The sequence below is a fragment of the Acomys minous genome (assembly GCF_964271855.1).
Source record: "Acomys minous genome assembly, chromosome: 2".
In the NCBI taxonomy this organism is placed as follows: Eukaryota; Metazoa; Chordata; class Mammalia; order Rodentia; family Muridae; genus Acomys; species Acomys minous.
Window position 1 is genome coordinate 75,720,613 of NC_140484.1, and position 14,616 is coordinate 75,735,228.

At 45.9% G+C, this 14,616-nt stretch overlaps 1 protein-coding gene across 7 annotated transcripts in view; it reads left to right on the forward strand.

Annotated features, from left to right (window-relative positions):
* ARHGAP17 (Rho GTPase activating protein 17) overlaps positions 1-14,616 on the forward strand; it is an 89,656-nt gene that overhangs the window by 51,173 nt on the left and 23,867 nt on the right. For all 7 annotated transcript variants that reach the window (XM_084772339.1, XM_084772335.1, XM_084772333.1 and 4 more), the window contains 7 exons: positions 154-265; positions 3,912-3,980; positions 4,137-4,218; positions 9,718-9,845; positions 11,039-11,150; positions 11,470-11,551; positions 13,193-13,273. In XM_084772339.1, the coding sequence (XP_084628465.1) occupies positions 154-265; positions 3,912-3,980; positions 4,137-4,218; positions 9,718-9,845; positions 11,039-11,150; positions 11,470-11,551; positions 13,193-13,273 (666 nt within the window). The remainder of the gene's footprint in view (positions 1-153; positions 266-3,911; positions 3,981-4,136; positions 4,219-9,717; positions 9,846-11,038; positions 11,151-11,469; positions 11,552-13,192; positions 13,274-14,616) is intronic.

A 14,616-nucleotide genomic window follows, 5' to 3' on the forward strand; every position in this document is an offset into this window, starting at 1 on the left:
CTTCTATTCTAGAGGTTAGACATTAGCAGAAGGCTTCCTGGGGCTCAGCTCCCACCCAGGGAGTCAGGCTGCAGGAAGAGTCTCTCCTTAGTCCTGCCTCCTGGTTGAGTTGGCACAGTTCCTTCTCAGTCTGTCTCTTCCCTTGTTTTGCAGGTGGAACCAAGCACACAAGTCTTCAGGAACCAACTTTCAGGGGCTTCCATCTAAAATAGATACCCTAAAGGAAGAGATGGATGAAGCTGGGAATAAAGTCGAACAGTGCAAGGTATGGGAATCCCTTGCCAGGGTAGACCTTAGCCACCTGCTGTTTTCTCTATAATGGGTAAAAAGTCATGTTATAAATTCTTCAGTGTTTTACCTACTTCATATCAGAATTCTGTGAATTATATTTGAAGTGTAGTTTCTATTTTTTTTTTAATACTGTACATTATTTTATGATTTAAAAAAAACCCCACAGTTTCAAAAATCCAAATGGGGTCTAGAGAAATGGCTCAGTGATTAAAGAGTGCATAGTGCTCTTACAGAGGACCCAGGTTCAGTTCCTAGTATCCACATGGGGTTGCTCACAACCACCTGAACTGGCGCTCTAGGGAATCTAGCGCCCTCTTCTGGCCTCCGCAGACACATGTACTCAAATGCTCATCTCCATACATGACATATTCATGTGCAGACACCTAATATAACTAAAATAAACCTTAAACATGCAAGTGGGATGTTTAAAGATAACTTGACCGGGCTTATTTTAAATAACCATTTGAAAGAGAGGAAAGAAAATAAATACAATAGAAAGTTACAATTAATATGGCATAACAGTCAGTATAAAGACAGAGCAGTATAGTAGTATAGGTTTTCTAATATAGATATGACATCTATTTATAGTAAATTGGTCATATTAGCTTTAGTAAGGGAAGGGTTTTGTTGTTTTTGTTGATTTGGTTTGGTTTTGTTTTTGAGACAGGGTTTTACTGTATAGCCCTGGCTGTCCTAGAACTCACTAGGATCTCTGGCTGGCCTTCAAACTCACAGAGATCTGTGCCTGCCTATTAATCTCAAATGCTAGTATTAAAGGTGTGCATCACTGTGCCAGACAGGAAGGACTTTTTAAAAAATTTTTACAACACTTGGTTTATAAATTCCACACTGATTATATGATTAAGTGATATTATTCTCTAACCTTATAGAAACGGTGAAGAAGTCTGTGATGAATCTTGGAGTCTTCATTTTTTGTTTTTTGGTTTTTTTCCTGCTGTTCTTGTTGTTTACAAAAGTGGTCTTTCCTCTTAGATTGTGTTGGGACTCTTATATTTTGGTTTGTTCAGGCCTTGTTACCCCTTGCTTAAGATAGCAAATACTGACCTCTAAACTGTTGTTAAATGTGGAATATAGTAGGTAAAAATGAAAACATGCCTCACAGAGTTACATCATAGTTTTGTGTTTATATCATGTAGAGGCAGCAGGGTGCTGGCCTGGAACGCGCAGAGCTCTGGGTCCACTCCCGGAACCATTTGAAGACCTGAAGTTCAAGGTCATCCTTGGCTGCAAGCTTGAGACTAGTGTTGACTGCATGAACAAACAAAAAAAAAAAAAAAAAGGAAAAAATCATCTTCAAATGACACTAGCCGTGTGGTATGCATAGAGTGTCCACTCGCTCAGCCAGTGGGGACAGGGAGCTGGGGTGGGTGTCTCCTATGCATGGTTCTTTCCTAGACCAGCCCAGGCCACATACACCGATCAGTTCTTTCCCCTTTGTTGAGATATAATTCCTTAGAAACAATATCCTTAAGCAGGTCAGGCATGGTAGCTCACGCCTTTAATCCTAGCACTCTAGAGGCAGAGGCAGGTGGATCTCTGTGAGTTTGAGGCCAGCCTGGTCTACATAGTGAGTTCCAGGACAGCTGACCTACATGGTGAGATCCTGCCTCAAACAAAAGAAAAGAAAAAGGGAGGGAGGGAGAGAGGAAGAAAGGAAATAAGGAAATACTATCATTATGCATAATGGGTCTGTAGTTTCCCCTAACTCACCAAACTCTGTGTTTAACAATTTTCTGACCCTTGAGCCTACATGACTGCCACATTCCAACGTGTTGGGCAGCACAAATTGTCCCCGGCTTTAGTTTGTGCTTAGTATTTGAATGTTTTATTATTTTTCTTTTCTCTTTTTTGTTAGGAGCAAGGTGAGAGCTTAAGAGATCTACTCCCTTGCTTTCTCATTTATTCTAAAGGGATATTTGTTGCTCCTAATATGCATTTCCAAATAAGAGAGCCCTTATATTACCTTGTGCACCTTGGTGGGAAAAATAGGAGATACTACATTAAAATGCTTACTCAAGCTATATTTATAGTTTTCTAATAGATGTGTAAACATTAGAAGTGTATATTCAAATGCTGAATCTGTTCTTTAAATTTGTGTCCTGATGGGTACAAGTCTGTAATCCCAGCTACTGGAGAGACTACAGCAAAGATTACAAGTTCAGGGCCAGCGTGGACTACAGAAAATAGTTAGGGCCAGTCTAGGACTTTTTGTGACACTTTGTCTGAAAATAAAAAGTAGAAAGTAGGGTAAGTGGTAGAAGTCTTACCTAGAATGTACAATCCTGTACTGCAAGATAATAAAAACGGCAATTTTACATAAGTGATTAATTCACGTTAGTTCACCTATAAAGAAGTGCACATATAAAGAAGTGTCAGTACAGAGTGAAGTCTTTCTTCTATGTTTCTCTCTCTTTTCCCAGCATCTACTGCTGCTAATAAAAAACTGCTGTTTCTGGTATCTTGGGTTTTTTTCATATACATTTCAATATTTATATGACAATAGAAATAAGACCTTTTCCCTTTTTTTTTTTTTTGGTTGTGGCTTTGGTGGGGTTTTTTCTTTTTTGTTTAGATTTTATTTTATTTTATTTGACATATACACTTATGTTATTACATATAAATAAAAAACTACATATAGCAAGAAGAACCACAAAACAATCAGGAATTTTATGAACTTTACATTCAAGGTTTTTTAGCTAATTGCTTTCCTCTCCTTTTTGTTACCCAGAGACCAAATGGTAATAAATGCCAAGCCATGCTCAATATTTTGGCTTTCAAAAAGGCATGCCAGCATATATCTTGATATCTTTTCTTTTCCTACTGTAGTGATAAGGGCTTATTCTGGCTAATGCACCATGGTGTGGTCTATCATGGCATTGAAGTCAAGATGGCAGGATTTTGAAGCCACTAATCCCAACACATCCTCAATTGGGACGCAGAAAACGATGAATGTCATTGCCTAGCTGATCTTTCTTATGTCGTCCATGACCCAACCCAGGGCGTGCTGCCTCCCACCTCAGCCTAGTTAGCAGAATCCTTCTCAGGCGTTCTACGGGGTGAATATTGCTTCATGGGGTGGGTGGGTTGGTGGTGCTTGGACGCCTGTCTCTTACAGCGTTCCAGATCCTGTCGTGTCGGCAATTAACACTAACCCTTACACTTGGATATCCTGTTCCTTTTTGGTGTGTGTGTGTGAGGAAGTGAGAGGACACCCTTGGGCGTTGGTTGGTCTTTGCCTTGCCTTTTGTCTGAGGCAGGTTCTTTTGTTTACCACTGTGTGCCCAAAGCTAGTTGGCCCACGAGCTTCCAGAGATTCCCCTGCCTGAGCCACCATCTTGCTGTAGGAGTGCGGGAGTTACAGATGCATACGCAGCACCCAGCTGTACTCAGGTCCTCATATTTGTGCAGCCAGCGCTCTAGCCACTGTGCCATCTCACTGTAGAAAGTTCTTTCTGTGTTTCCGTGTACAGTTGTGATTCAGTCACTAGGCATTGCACCTGCGGCTGCTTTCATCCCTTTCGTTTGATCTTAGAAATCCCAGAGGCTGCTGTCAGGTACCAGTTTCTTTCACTGATGTTAATGGCGCATCTTCTCCCCAGGATCAACTCGCAGCAGACATGTACAACTTTATGGCCAAAGAAGGAGAGTACGGCAAGTTCTTTGTGACGGTAAGCGCCTTCTCGTGACCGAATGTTAACATGTCATACAAATTGAATCATTTAAGCTTTTTTGAAAGAGTTCATTTTCAGTTTTGCTCAACCATTGTGTCTGTGTCCATCCAATGCTAACGTTCTTTTTGTTTTTGAATGTGGGTCTGTTCTCAGTTATTAGAAGCCCAAGCAGATTACCATAGAAAAGCATTAGCAGTCTTAGAAAAGGCCCTTCCCGAAATGCGCGCCCATCAAGGTAATGTAACCTGCGTGTCCGCTGACGCCTCCTCTCGCGCTGCCCCCTCTGCCTCTCTTCTCTTCACCCTGGCTCCTTTGCATGCCTTTCCTTGGGACGAAGCCTCTCTGCCTAGCATGTCCCAGCACAATTTCATCTTTCTTGCTGCATTCTCTTAATTTCTTCCAAACCCAAATTAACACACTAACAGAGCGTTGCACTTCCAACACCTTCCATTCAAGAGAAAACGGCCTCTCTGCTTCTTCCACGGGTTTGAAAACCTCTGCCTTCTAATTATTTTTTCCAGTCAGTTTTTGTTCCCTAGGGAGCATCCATCTGTTCTAGAGAAAGTATCCCAGACTTAGCAAGGGACCACTTGACAAGCCAGCCCTTGATGCCACATCCGACACGGTGATCAGATTGCGAGGCCAAGGCGGCCTCTCTCCAGCCTTCTGTGTTGGGCCTGCTCTTAGCTCTCACGCTTTCTGTGCTCCGAGGAAGCACACAGCCCTTTTGTGTTGACGCTCCCCTGGGGTTCAGTTTTAAGCTGGATATTAAAGCCTCTGCCAACCCTACTTCTTGCTATTTACTCCTTTCTGTTTTACCATCAGGACAGTTATCAGCAGACATGGGCTGAAGTTGCTGAGGCAGAAATTATCTGTCATCTTTGGGTTATACTGCATTTATCCCTTGGCATCCAGGAGGGGGTTGGCTCTGCAGAACAAGCCCCACACTCCCGAGGCCCTTACACAAAGTAGCATGGTGTTTGCCAACACCCTCCACACACGCCCCATATACTTTAATATCTAGATGACTTTACAGTGTCTACTATAATAACTCAAGTGCTACATAAAAATAGTTATTATCCTGTATTGTTTGGGAAATAATAACAAGAAAATAAAGGTCTCTACATAATCAGTCCAAGTCAGCCATTTCCAGTTTCTTTTTCTTTCTTTTCTTTCCTCCTTTCCCTTGCAGTACTGAGTGGAATGCAAGGTTTCATACATACGAGGCAAGCACTCTGTGCCCACAGCCTTTCCGAGTACTGTTGGTCTGCATTTGTTGCCTCTGTTTCCCACAGTTACAGAGAGCAGACTCTGTAGATTTTTTGGTGCGTAGTGCTGACTTTTAGAGCTTACATTCCCTGCAAGAGGATCTGGCCAGGTGCTGAGTGTGGCAAGCGTGTGACTGGGCAAGGTAGGCAGATGTGCTCACAAGTGTGTGGGTAGCTGGTCCCCTAGAGAATACCACGTCTCCCCGTAAGTTTCAGGAAGCCCTGCAGAGTGCCTGGATGCTTTGCACTGTAGAGTTAGAGCTCCCTGGGCCTGACTAAGCACGCAGGGCCTCGAGCAGTCATAGGTGCAGGGCAGTGTGTCTCATTACTTGGCCATTCTTTGTGGGCAGGCTGCCCCTGTTTCCTAAATCACCCAGTTTCCAGTTCCTGGATGGGACACTGAGTCTCGCAGCAAGCGCTCATCTTTCCAAGGGGCAGACGATTGCTGTCAAGTGTAGAGCATGGAGAGCATGTGTTTGTACAAGATAGAGGCGTCGTTCTAGTCTTTGAATGGTGAGAGCTCTGTTGGGAAATGTTGAATATTAACATAAGCAAGAAGATCATATTTCTCAGTCATCCCCATTCTGTCTTCTTCCTCAGAGACCTAAACAGAAAGTCATGGGAGCAGAGAGGAGCATAGGATGGGAGAGGAGAAGCCGAGTGTCAGGACCGTAGCTATGAAGGAGGCGTGCTCTGTCTTTCTCAGGTCGCTTCCTCTCTGGCTGCAATCTGACCCCCTCACCTCCATCCACCTGTCTTTGTATCTATCTTTCTTTCAGCCTCGTCTTTTCTTCAGTAGCCTTCTCTCAGAAAAATTCAGCGTATCACAGAGGAAAATGTCATGTGATGGGATCCTCCTGTCCCCCCTGTCTGGGGGATTCCAATATCCTCCTTTGGTCAGCTAGTTTTTATTCAGGCTCCTTCTGTCTTGAGCTCAATGCCCATTTGATTTTGGCTTCCTCCATTTTCTGTGCGATTCTGAGTGAATTCTCACCTTGCTGTCTCCCTTCTTATCCTTAACCCTTGTAGTTTGGCTTCTGTGCCCACTCAACTATTAAAGGAAATTAAAATTTCCCAAGGAGCAGGGTCTTACTTCTCCAAATCTTGCTATTAGACACAGCCCGGGTCAGCACTATTGGCTGACACCTTCTTCCTTCACTGTTGGGATCCCACCCAGCAGCCAGCCTTTCCTGAGGTCCATTCTCACACTTCTCCTCCTCTCCCTCCCTCATTCCCTCATCCCTGTTCTCTAGAAATTCTTCATCTTTTTTGTTAAAGATTTATTTATTATGTATACAGTGTTCTACCTGCGTGTACACCTGCAGGCCAGAAGAGGACATTAGATGCCTTTATAGATGGTTATGAGCCACCATGTGGTTGCTGGGAATTGAACTCAGGACCTCTAGAAGAGCAGCCAGTGCTGTTAACCTCTGAGCCATCTCTCCAGCTGGAAATCCTTCATCTTGATGCCCCCTACACACACACACACACACACACACACACACACACACACACACACACACACACACACACACACTGTACCATAGCACAAGCATCAGTTAGTTGCCCAGGATCTGCGCTCCTTGCATCGACAGACCCCACACAGCACCCAAGATCTACTCCAGCTGTCTTTCCGTCCTTGTCTGCCATTACTGCCTTTCTTCACACTTTAGCTGTGAAGCCTGGGAGCTGTCACTCTGTCCTCTTGCATACCTGTGGCTGGGTTCTGGGTAGGTGGCACTGAGCTCCACCTCCTTCTGTCCCACCAGCCCCTGCACTCTCATTTCTATGTCTCAGTGCTGTTCCCAGCCAGCTCCCTCACATATGCTTGTCTGCTTCTTAATGCCTAGGAGTCTCTGCCTCCCTCAGTCCCCTTGAGGAGCCTTCTTGTCTCTGAATTGCTGTCACATTGATGGTCTACACCAGAAGTCGCAAACAGCCATAGCTCATTCAAGTTAATTTTAAAAATGAGTTGCCACCCTTGAAAAGCCAGACACTTTTTAACAGTCCCGACCTCTGGCTTCTCTTGGACATTTCGAAGATCTCAAGAGAGCATACTTTCCCCTGTGGAGACCTCATCCAGCTCTCAGAGTGGCTGCAGCCATAGGCTCTCCAGCCTGGCCCACAGACCTGTCCTACCTCTCACCTCCAACAGCTGTGTTTGCGAGCCTTGTCTATACCATTGATGGCCACATCTTAGCACTGTGTCCTGTCTCTTACATGTGTGTGTGTTGTGTGTCCTTCACAGTCCACTTGCTCTTACTCTGAAAGTGGGGAGTTCTTAAGAGTTTTGTGAGAAAAAAAAAAAAGAGTTTTGTGTGCCTCCTGCAGTACTTGAGATGTAGTAGGCCTGTTGTTTGAGGGCCAGCTCTTGAACTGGAATTTGCCTTTGGAATTGGGTCTAGGCCACAAGTCCTCATTTTTTCCTTCTGCTGTTATCCATCCAAAGTGGGTGCTAAGCCATACTCTGCTTGGTGTTTACTAGGACACTCCAGGAAAGGACTGGAGTATGGACATCGCTCAGTGTTACGGGGTCTCAGTTCTTGTCCTCTCAGAGGCAAGTAGAGAGACACAAAAAGTTTAAGTAGAGGTTTATTTAGCAGGACAAACATTCCAAAGAGAAGTTGCATTGGGCTGCCCCAAAGGCTGGAGGCAGCGCAGTAGACCCTGTGTCATTGGTTTTAAAGTGTTCATAAATGTTTCTGAGGTAGGTGCATATTTATGAGGAAAGATGGGCCTTTTCTCATCCCACATCAGGGTGGATTGGATCTCCCTCTGGACAAGTCCACAGCAGCCGAGATTCAGACCCTCTATTGGAGCCTGTGTGCAGGGAAATGTCCCAGCCTCCTATTGAGCAGTAATGACCCACATGCAGCCTCAAGGACGTCTCACCACAGGGCATTCTGACTGGCAGGAGATACAACCACCAAAATGCTGCTGTAGTTTTCTTGGTCGCTCACACCTACCTCCCTTTGAGATTGTTCAGGCTCCATGGCTGAACTCATGACTGTCAAGACATTTCACTATTTTAAAATTTGAGATTGTTTCAGTCAGTGTAAGGGCTGTGACCATGGTTTTACAAATAGACTGCACAAACAGGAAACAGGACTTGGGTAGGGTGTTGGACTCCTTCCTCCCAACTTATGTCTATCTTCTGTTTGACATCAGCATCTCAGGGTTGGACAGGTACAAAACTCAAGTGCCTCTCTATCTGCTAAGAGAATGGTCAGTTGGCCATTTTGAGCTTGATTGACCACCGTTGTTTTAGGTAAAAGGGACAGAGCAGTCTAGGTAGCATCTAGCCTTCAAGAGAATTGTAACAGACCTCTGTTTTTTGGGACAGGACAGGTCCTTTGGACACGTTTCCTGTTAGGAAGTTAGAAAGTTGGGCCCAGGGCCAAAGATGAGGAAGTGAGAGTGGCAGGTACCATGGTCTGTGTTTGTGCCTTCTGACCCCATCCTTTTCTCTCATGTTTCCTCACGTCCTCTTGCTGTCATTTTAGACTTGTCATTATTTTTTAGGCTAGTGGATCTGTGGCATTTTGGTTTTCTCCCTCTCTCACTGTATGGGTATAAGGCACCCCATCCCACACAGGGAGGGAAGTGCCACTGGACAGCCCTGTCTAGATCCAGCTCTCCAATAGCAGGGCGGTGGCAGGGGTGGCACCACTCTACCTTAGTGAGCAGGGTCATGTGTTGGCTCCTTTGGTTTCTGTCTACTTCTCTGGCGTCTGCAGACCTCCACAGTGTCCACCAGCCAGACTAGCCAAGCACCTCACACTCTCATCTCTGTTCTGAACTCTTCTGGCTGCTTTATTGTACAAGCTTCTACTGAGCCTCCTCAGATCTGTGGTGTGTGAAACAGGGACTGTAACCCGAAAATCATAAAACACTGTTGCCGCCATCAGCACAGCCTTCGGCCTAAGTTACGTGGGACCACATACACTGCCGCTTTTTCTACTTAGGGTTTTTTAAATCTGTTATAGACTGGTGGACAGTATTGCTCATCACAGCGCAGCACCTGCTTTGTGTTCACCTTGACCTTTTTTGGCCTTGGGTAACAAGGATGGCAGCCCTGTTTGGAATGCCAAGGACTGTCTTGCTTTCGTGTGATGGGGTCTTTCTTGTCCTCTATTTCTTTTCAGCAAGGACAGTACTCAGATGTGGCCTGCATCTCAGTGCAAGGCCTCTGGCTCCACGTGTGTTGATAGCATGTAGTGCAGGTCCAAGGCCACCGTCAGTATCTCCCCTGGGCAAGTCCTGCCAGACGGCATGCTCAGGGCTCTGTCCCCATTGATTCATTCTCCTGACTGACAGACACATGACAAAAGCTCACTAGATGTCTGGGTGTTTCTCCTCTCCTTGAGCCTCAGCCAGTCTGCTAGGGAGTCCTTTGGTGCTGTGGGAAGAAAATGTCCAGAGAGTCACGAGGCGGCCACAGGTCTTACCAACTGTTCATGCTCTAGATAAGTGGGCAGAGAAGCCAGCCTTCGGGACCCCCCTGGAGGAGCACCTGAAGAGGAGTGGGCGTGAGATCGCTCTGCCCATTGAAGCGTGCGTCATGTTGTTATTGGAGACTGGCATGAAGGAGGAGGTAAGGGGCGTACCTGCTAAGTCATTTGACCCCTCCTCTGTCCAGACCACCACCCTCACACACTTTTATTTAACAGCCACTATGGAGGCATGGACCAGTAGCTTTGTCCCCAAGACCCACATTTTCCCATGAGTCTATGGACCTTTATTCAGTAACTAAAGTGGGGCCTCACAAGACAGTGTGCACGTATCCTGCCTGTGTGTACTCTGACCTCTCGCCGTCCTGTTTCATTCCTTTCAAGCTCTGTTTATGATTTGGGACAATGCTCTGGTGGCCAAGAGCACCCATGACCTCTTGTTCCTGGCAGTCCTGCATTGTGTGCTGTGCAGTGGTTTTAGTGGGTATATTTATGTATTGTATTTTATAAGCCCCATACCAAAAACACCTGCGTGACCCAAGCAGGGCAGCTCTTACTCCTTGCATCGAGGTAAGCATGCACGGAGTTCATGCCAGGGCAGAGCTAGATTCAGAATGCAGGTCTTTGCCCTTTAAAGAATCTCTTGTTAAGGTCTCATGCATAGAGAAGAACAGAGGCTCTGCAGGTGAACAACACAGCCAGTTTCCAGGATAAAACATAGGCACTAATCAAGAACATCCTGAAAACTCCCGTGCTGGCTTCAGGTGCCTAACCTCACCCTTTACAGGCCCCACCCCATGCTTCTCAGTTGGGCCTGCTCTTGCTTTCCAGGGGAGCAGCGGCGCTTTTGATAGTCACCGACACCTACCACCACAGCCTCCTCGTTCCAGTGAAGGCTCACTGGGTGTCTCAAGTATTGAGAAGCCTACTGACTTACTGCTTATGCCTGGGTCTCCTAAATGCTGGCCCACTGCCCTTTATACACCTGCATCTCTTGGTTGGGTCTCTCTGTGTTCCCATTTAGGTCAGTGAAAGTGACACACAATCTGGTCTGCTTTCCCTGAGATGTCAGGTTTTTGTTTTTGTTTTTCTAGTAACTATATGAAATATGTAGTAGTCAGTAGTCAGCGCTGTGAAGTAAAAAAGCTTTCCCGTAGATGAGGACTAGCATGAGGAAGTTCTGCGTTCTGCTTATCACCGTGTATTAGGCACACACAGTGCTCTTCATTCTTTGGAATGGTGTGAGATGAGCACTGTGGCTCTCACAAGCAAGCTGACGCTCCCCAGGGAGAGACTCCGCTCTGACTGGATGCTCTTGGCTTGTTATTGTCTTTAGGGCCTTTTTCGGATTGGGGCTGGGGCCTCCAAGTTAAAGAAGTTGAAAGCTGCTCTAGACTGCTCCACATCCCATCTGGATGAATTCTACTCAGACCCCCATGCTGTGGCAGGTGAGCTCCAAGCACTGTCTGCAAATCCTCAGCTGCAAACAGGTCCTAGCTCAGATCACCAGCTGAAAGAAATCTGTCACACTCATGACCTACGTGTGCCTGGAGAAATTATGTATACTAATAGAATTACCTTAAAACTAATTTCATTTTCCATTGCTCTCTCAGTGTATTCTTGCAGGGCCCTGAATTTCACTCTCTTAAACGCTACTGCCAAATGATTTGTTATGTGCAGCATCTAAGACTATATGCGAGAACCTTTCATTTGCAAACCAATGCAGCTTGTGGCCCCACTGCATAGTCTGTGTGTTCATGGTTTCAGGTGCTCTGAAGTCCTATTTGCGGGAATTGCCTGAGCCCTTAATGACTTTCAGTCTGTATGAAGAGTGGACACAAGTTGCAAGGTAAGTTTAAAGTGCTCAGAGTTTTAAAAGTTCAAAGCAACAGTGTAATACTGTGCCCCATTTGTAAGCCATTGTCCTCTTAGGAATCGTAATAGGACACTGAAATAGAATGTGTACTTATGTCCCTTTCTGCCTGCATCCAGAGCGAACATGCTCAGTATGTTAGCATAGAAAGTGCATGGATTATGCTTTTGTTTGAACTGATGTGGCTTCACCCACACAAATGAATTGGCTGGCCTCAAACCCCTCCATAGTAAAAACAGTTCTGCATTTGGGGCGTTCATTATAGGGTAAGTGTCTGTGCTGCTGCACGCAGGCTCAGCTGTTCATTGGTAGGGCGGGAGGGAGCCTTACTTGCAGTAATAGTGTTTTCCCAGTGTCCACTGTGTGCTACACAGTAAGCTAAGCTTTGCTCCGCCCCTCCTGCCACCCTTAACAAGCATGGAGCATCCAGAACACGTTCCTGTCACCTTCGTTATACAGATACAGGAACTGGGGCTTGGGAAGGAGCTTGGGCCAAGCGATTGTCAGAGCTGGCATCCAGATGGAGACCTGTCTGCCAAAGGCTCCACCCATTGTCTGATCTTGTCCTCACTCCCCATCCCCAAATTTCAACCTGCCCAGTAACAAGACAGCATATTTCAGATGTTCTCAGGTTCTTGGCCAGCCCGACGCCCTCCCTGTTAGCTCACCCTGTCACTTTCTTAGGAGCTTGTCCTGATTAGGTAGAGCCCTTTGTGGGGATCACTGTGCTGCTTCTCAGGGCTCTGCAGTTCCTTGGACTGAGAGGCTTTCTCCCTGGCAGGCGCTGAGGTTTTAAACTCAAGGACAAGTTCTCAGTCTGTCCTGGGAGTGAGTTACATGGATCCGAGTCAGCATCAGTGGGGTTTCTTATATTGGGTAGCCTCCGCACCTCAACTCTCCTTTAGATTCCTAGAGTCTTCCTTAAGGGCTCCTGGGAGCTTGGCAGCTCATCTGTGAGCCGGCTGCCTTTATGCTAAGGAAAGTTAGGCTTTGTGGTGCTCCTAACTGATGTACACATTCCTGACAGAATTTTCATTGTGTCTCTCATGCCAAGCTTGGACACAGTGATCTCACTGGGCTCTGCCTCTAGCCTGGAGGTCATCCAGGAGAATCAACATCTGCCCCTGCTTTGCAAAGCCTGGTGAGATGGAGTACCTGTTCCCAGCCCAGGAATGAGGAGCTGGGCTCAGACCCCAGGCCTGTTTATTTCCCACATCAGTGCCATCTTCCAGAACAGACAAGCTTGACTGTTGATAAGAGCGTGCATTAGCTTTCTGCTGTGAGAAATCCATGGCAGTTAGCTTTAAGGAGGGCGGACTCACTGTGGTTCCTGGAGTCAGAGGTTCAGTTCCTGTTGCTTTAGGCTTGTGGCTGTGCCATGCATTATGGTGGTAGAAGTGAGTCTGCCTCATCCTGAGATGTAGAGAAGCAGGTAGGAACCGGGCTCTTCCAACTCGGCCCTGCCTCGGAGAGCATCTCCTGATAGCACAGACTGAGGACCAAGCCTTAAGCACGGGGGCCTTTGAGAGACACTTCAGATCTGAGCTATAATAGCACATTAGTACATGTATTAATAACATGTGCTTTTATAAATTCTTGTGCATATTTCTTTCCTAGTGTGCAGGATCAAGACAAAAAACTTCAATATTTATGGACAATATGTCAGAAGTTGCCGCCACAAAATTTTGTTAACTTTAGGTAAGTGTTTGAGTTTGCTTCTCTGCTGCTGCGATAAACAACATGTGGGGAAGGGTTCACTTGGCTCACAGCCTACAGATCGTCATCGAGGAAAGCCATGGCAGGAACCTGGAGGCGTGAGAGGCAGAGACTCAGGAAGACACTTATATTCAGGCTTGCTCCCAGGCTTACTGCTGTCTTACACATGCTGGGCAGCCCTGCAGGGATGGCACTGTCTGCAGTAGGGGGGCCTCCCACATCAATCATTAGTCAGGAAAAGGCACCACGGATGCCCACAGGCCAGTCCGACAGATGCGTTTTCTGAGTTGAGGGTCCTTCTTCCCAGGTATGTCAAGCTGACATCAAATTAGCCATCACAGTGTATATGATTCTATAAATGAAGCTTTGGTGACCCTGAGGGGATTGGTTTCTTCCAAGATGACCCTAACTCAAGCACGCTTGGCACACTCAGGAGGATTTGCAGAGTAATACGGAGCTGCTGGCGTGGGATGAGTGTGCATGCACTGCTCCGCACTAGTGTGTAGATGATGGCGATGTGTAGGTGGTCTGAGCGCTTGACACTGCAGTTAGCAAAAACACTGCTGTGGAAAGCTGCTGTGGCTGTAGGTTGTATTTGGAGTCCAGGCTGTCCCGTATGTAAATGCAGTTACTATTTCTGTGCCCATTGATAGAAAATGGTGCCCAAATAAGTCACTGTACAGTGTGTTTCGTGATGTTATTAAATAATATGTTTCTAAGAAAATTTTCCATGGGACACACTTCTGGGACTGCTCTTCTTGGATTTCTGTAGCTTGGAAGAGGCGTACAGGAAAGGTAGCTCAGGGAATTGTCAGTTAACACCCAGCAAAGGATCCAGCAAGGTGGCCCAGGGAGCAGAGGCCCTTGCTGCTGAGCCTGGCAAGCTGAGCTGAGTTCCTGGGAGAGAACGGACTCCTACAACATGTGTCTCTCTGTCCTCTTCCTCTCCCCACTCCTCTTTCTCTCTAATACATGTAATAAATGTATATTTACATGTACATGTAATAAATGTAAGTAAAATGTAAAGATAAACTCTTAAAATTACACACTTCTTAAAAGAGATTCATTTAAAATCTATTTTCCAAGTGATTTGTGTGAAATGTTACTTGATTAGATGAACCCTGCCTGGCTCAGCACAGCAGATAATAGAATCTGTCAGTGGTATGCTGGGAACTCCGTTACAGAACTTAGTGTGTTCCGATTTGGTCTTTTGGTTTGCTTCTTTTCTCTAGCTTTTACTAATGCTTACTGAAAGTTTTTTTTAATAATGAAGGAAAATCGAATAGTTCCAAGTTCAAAAGATACACATTGAGAAATCTCTTGTC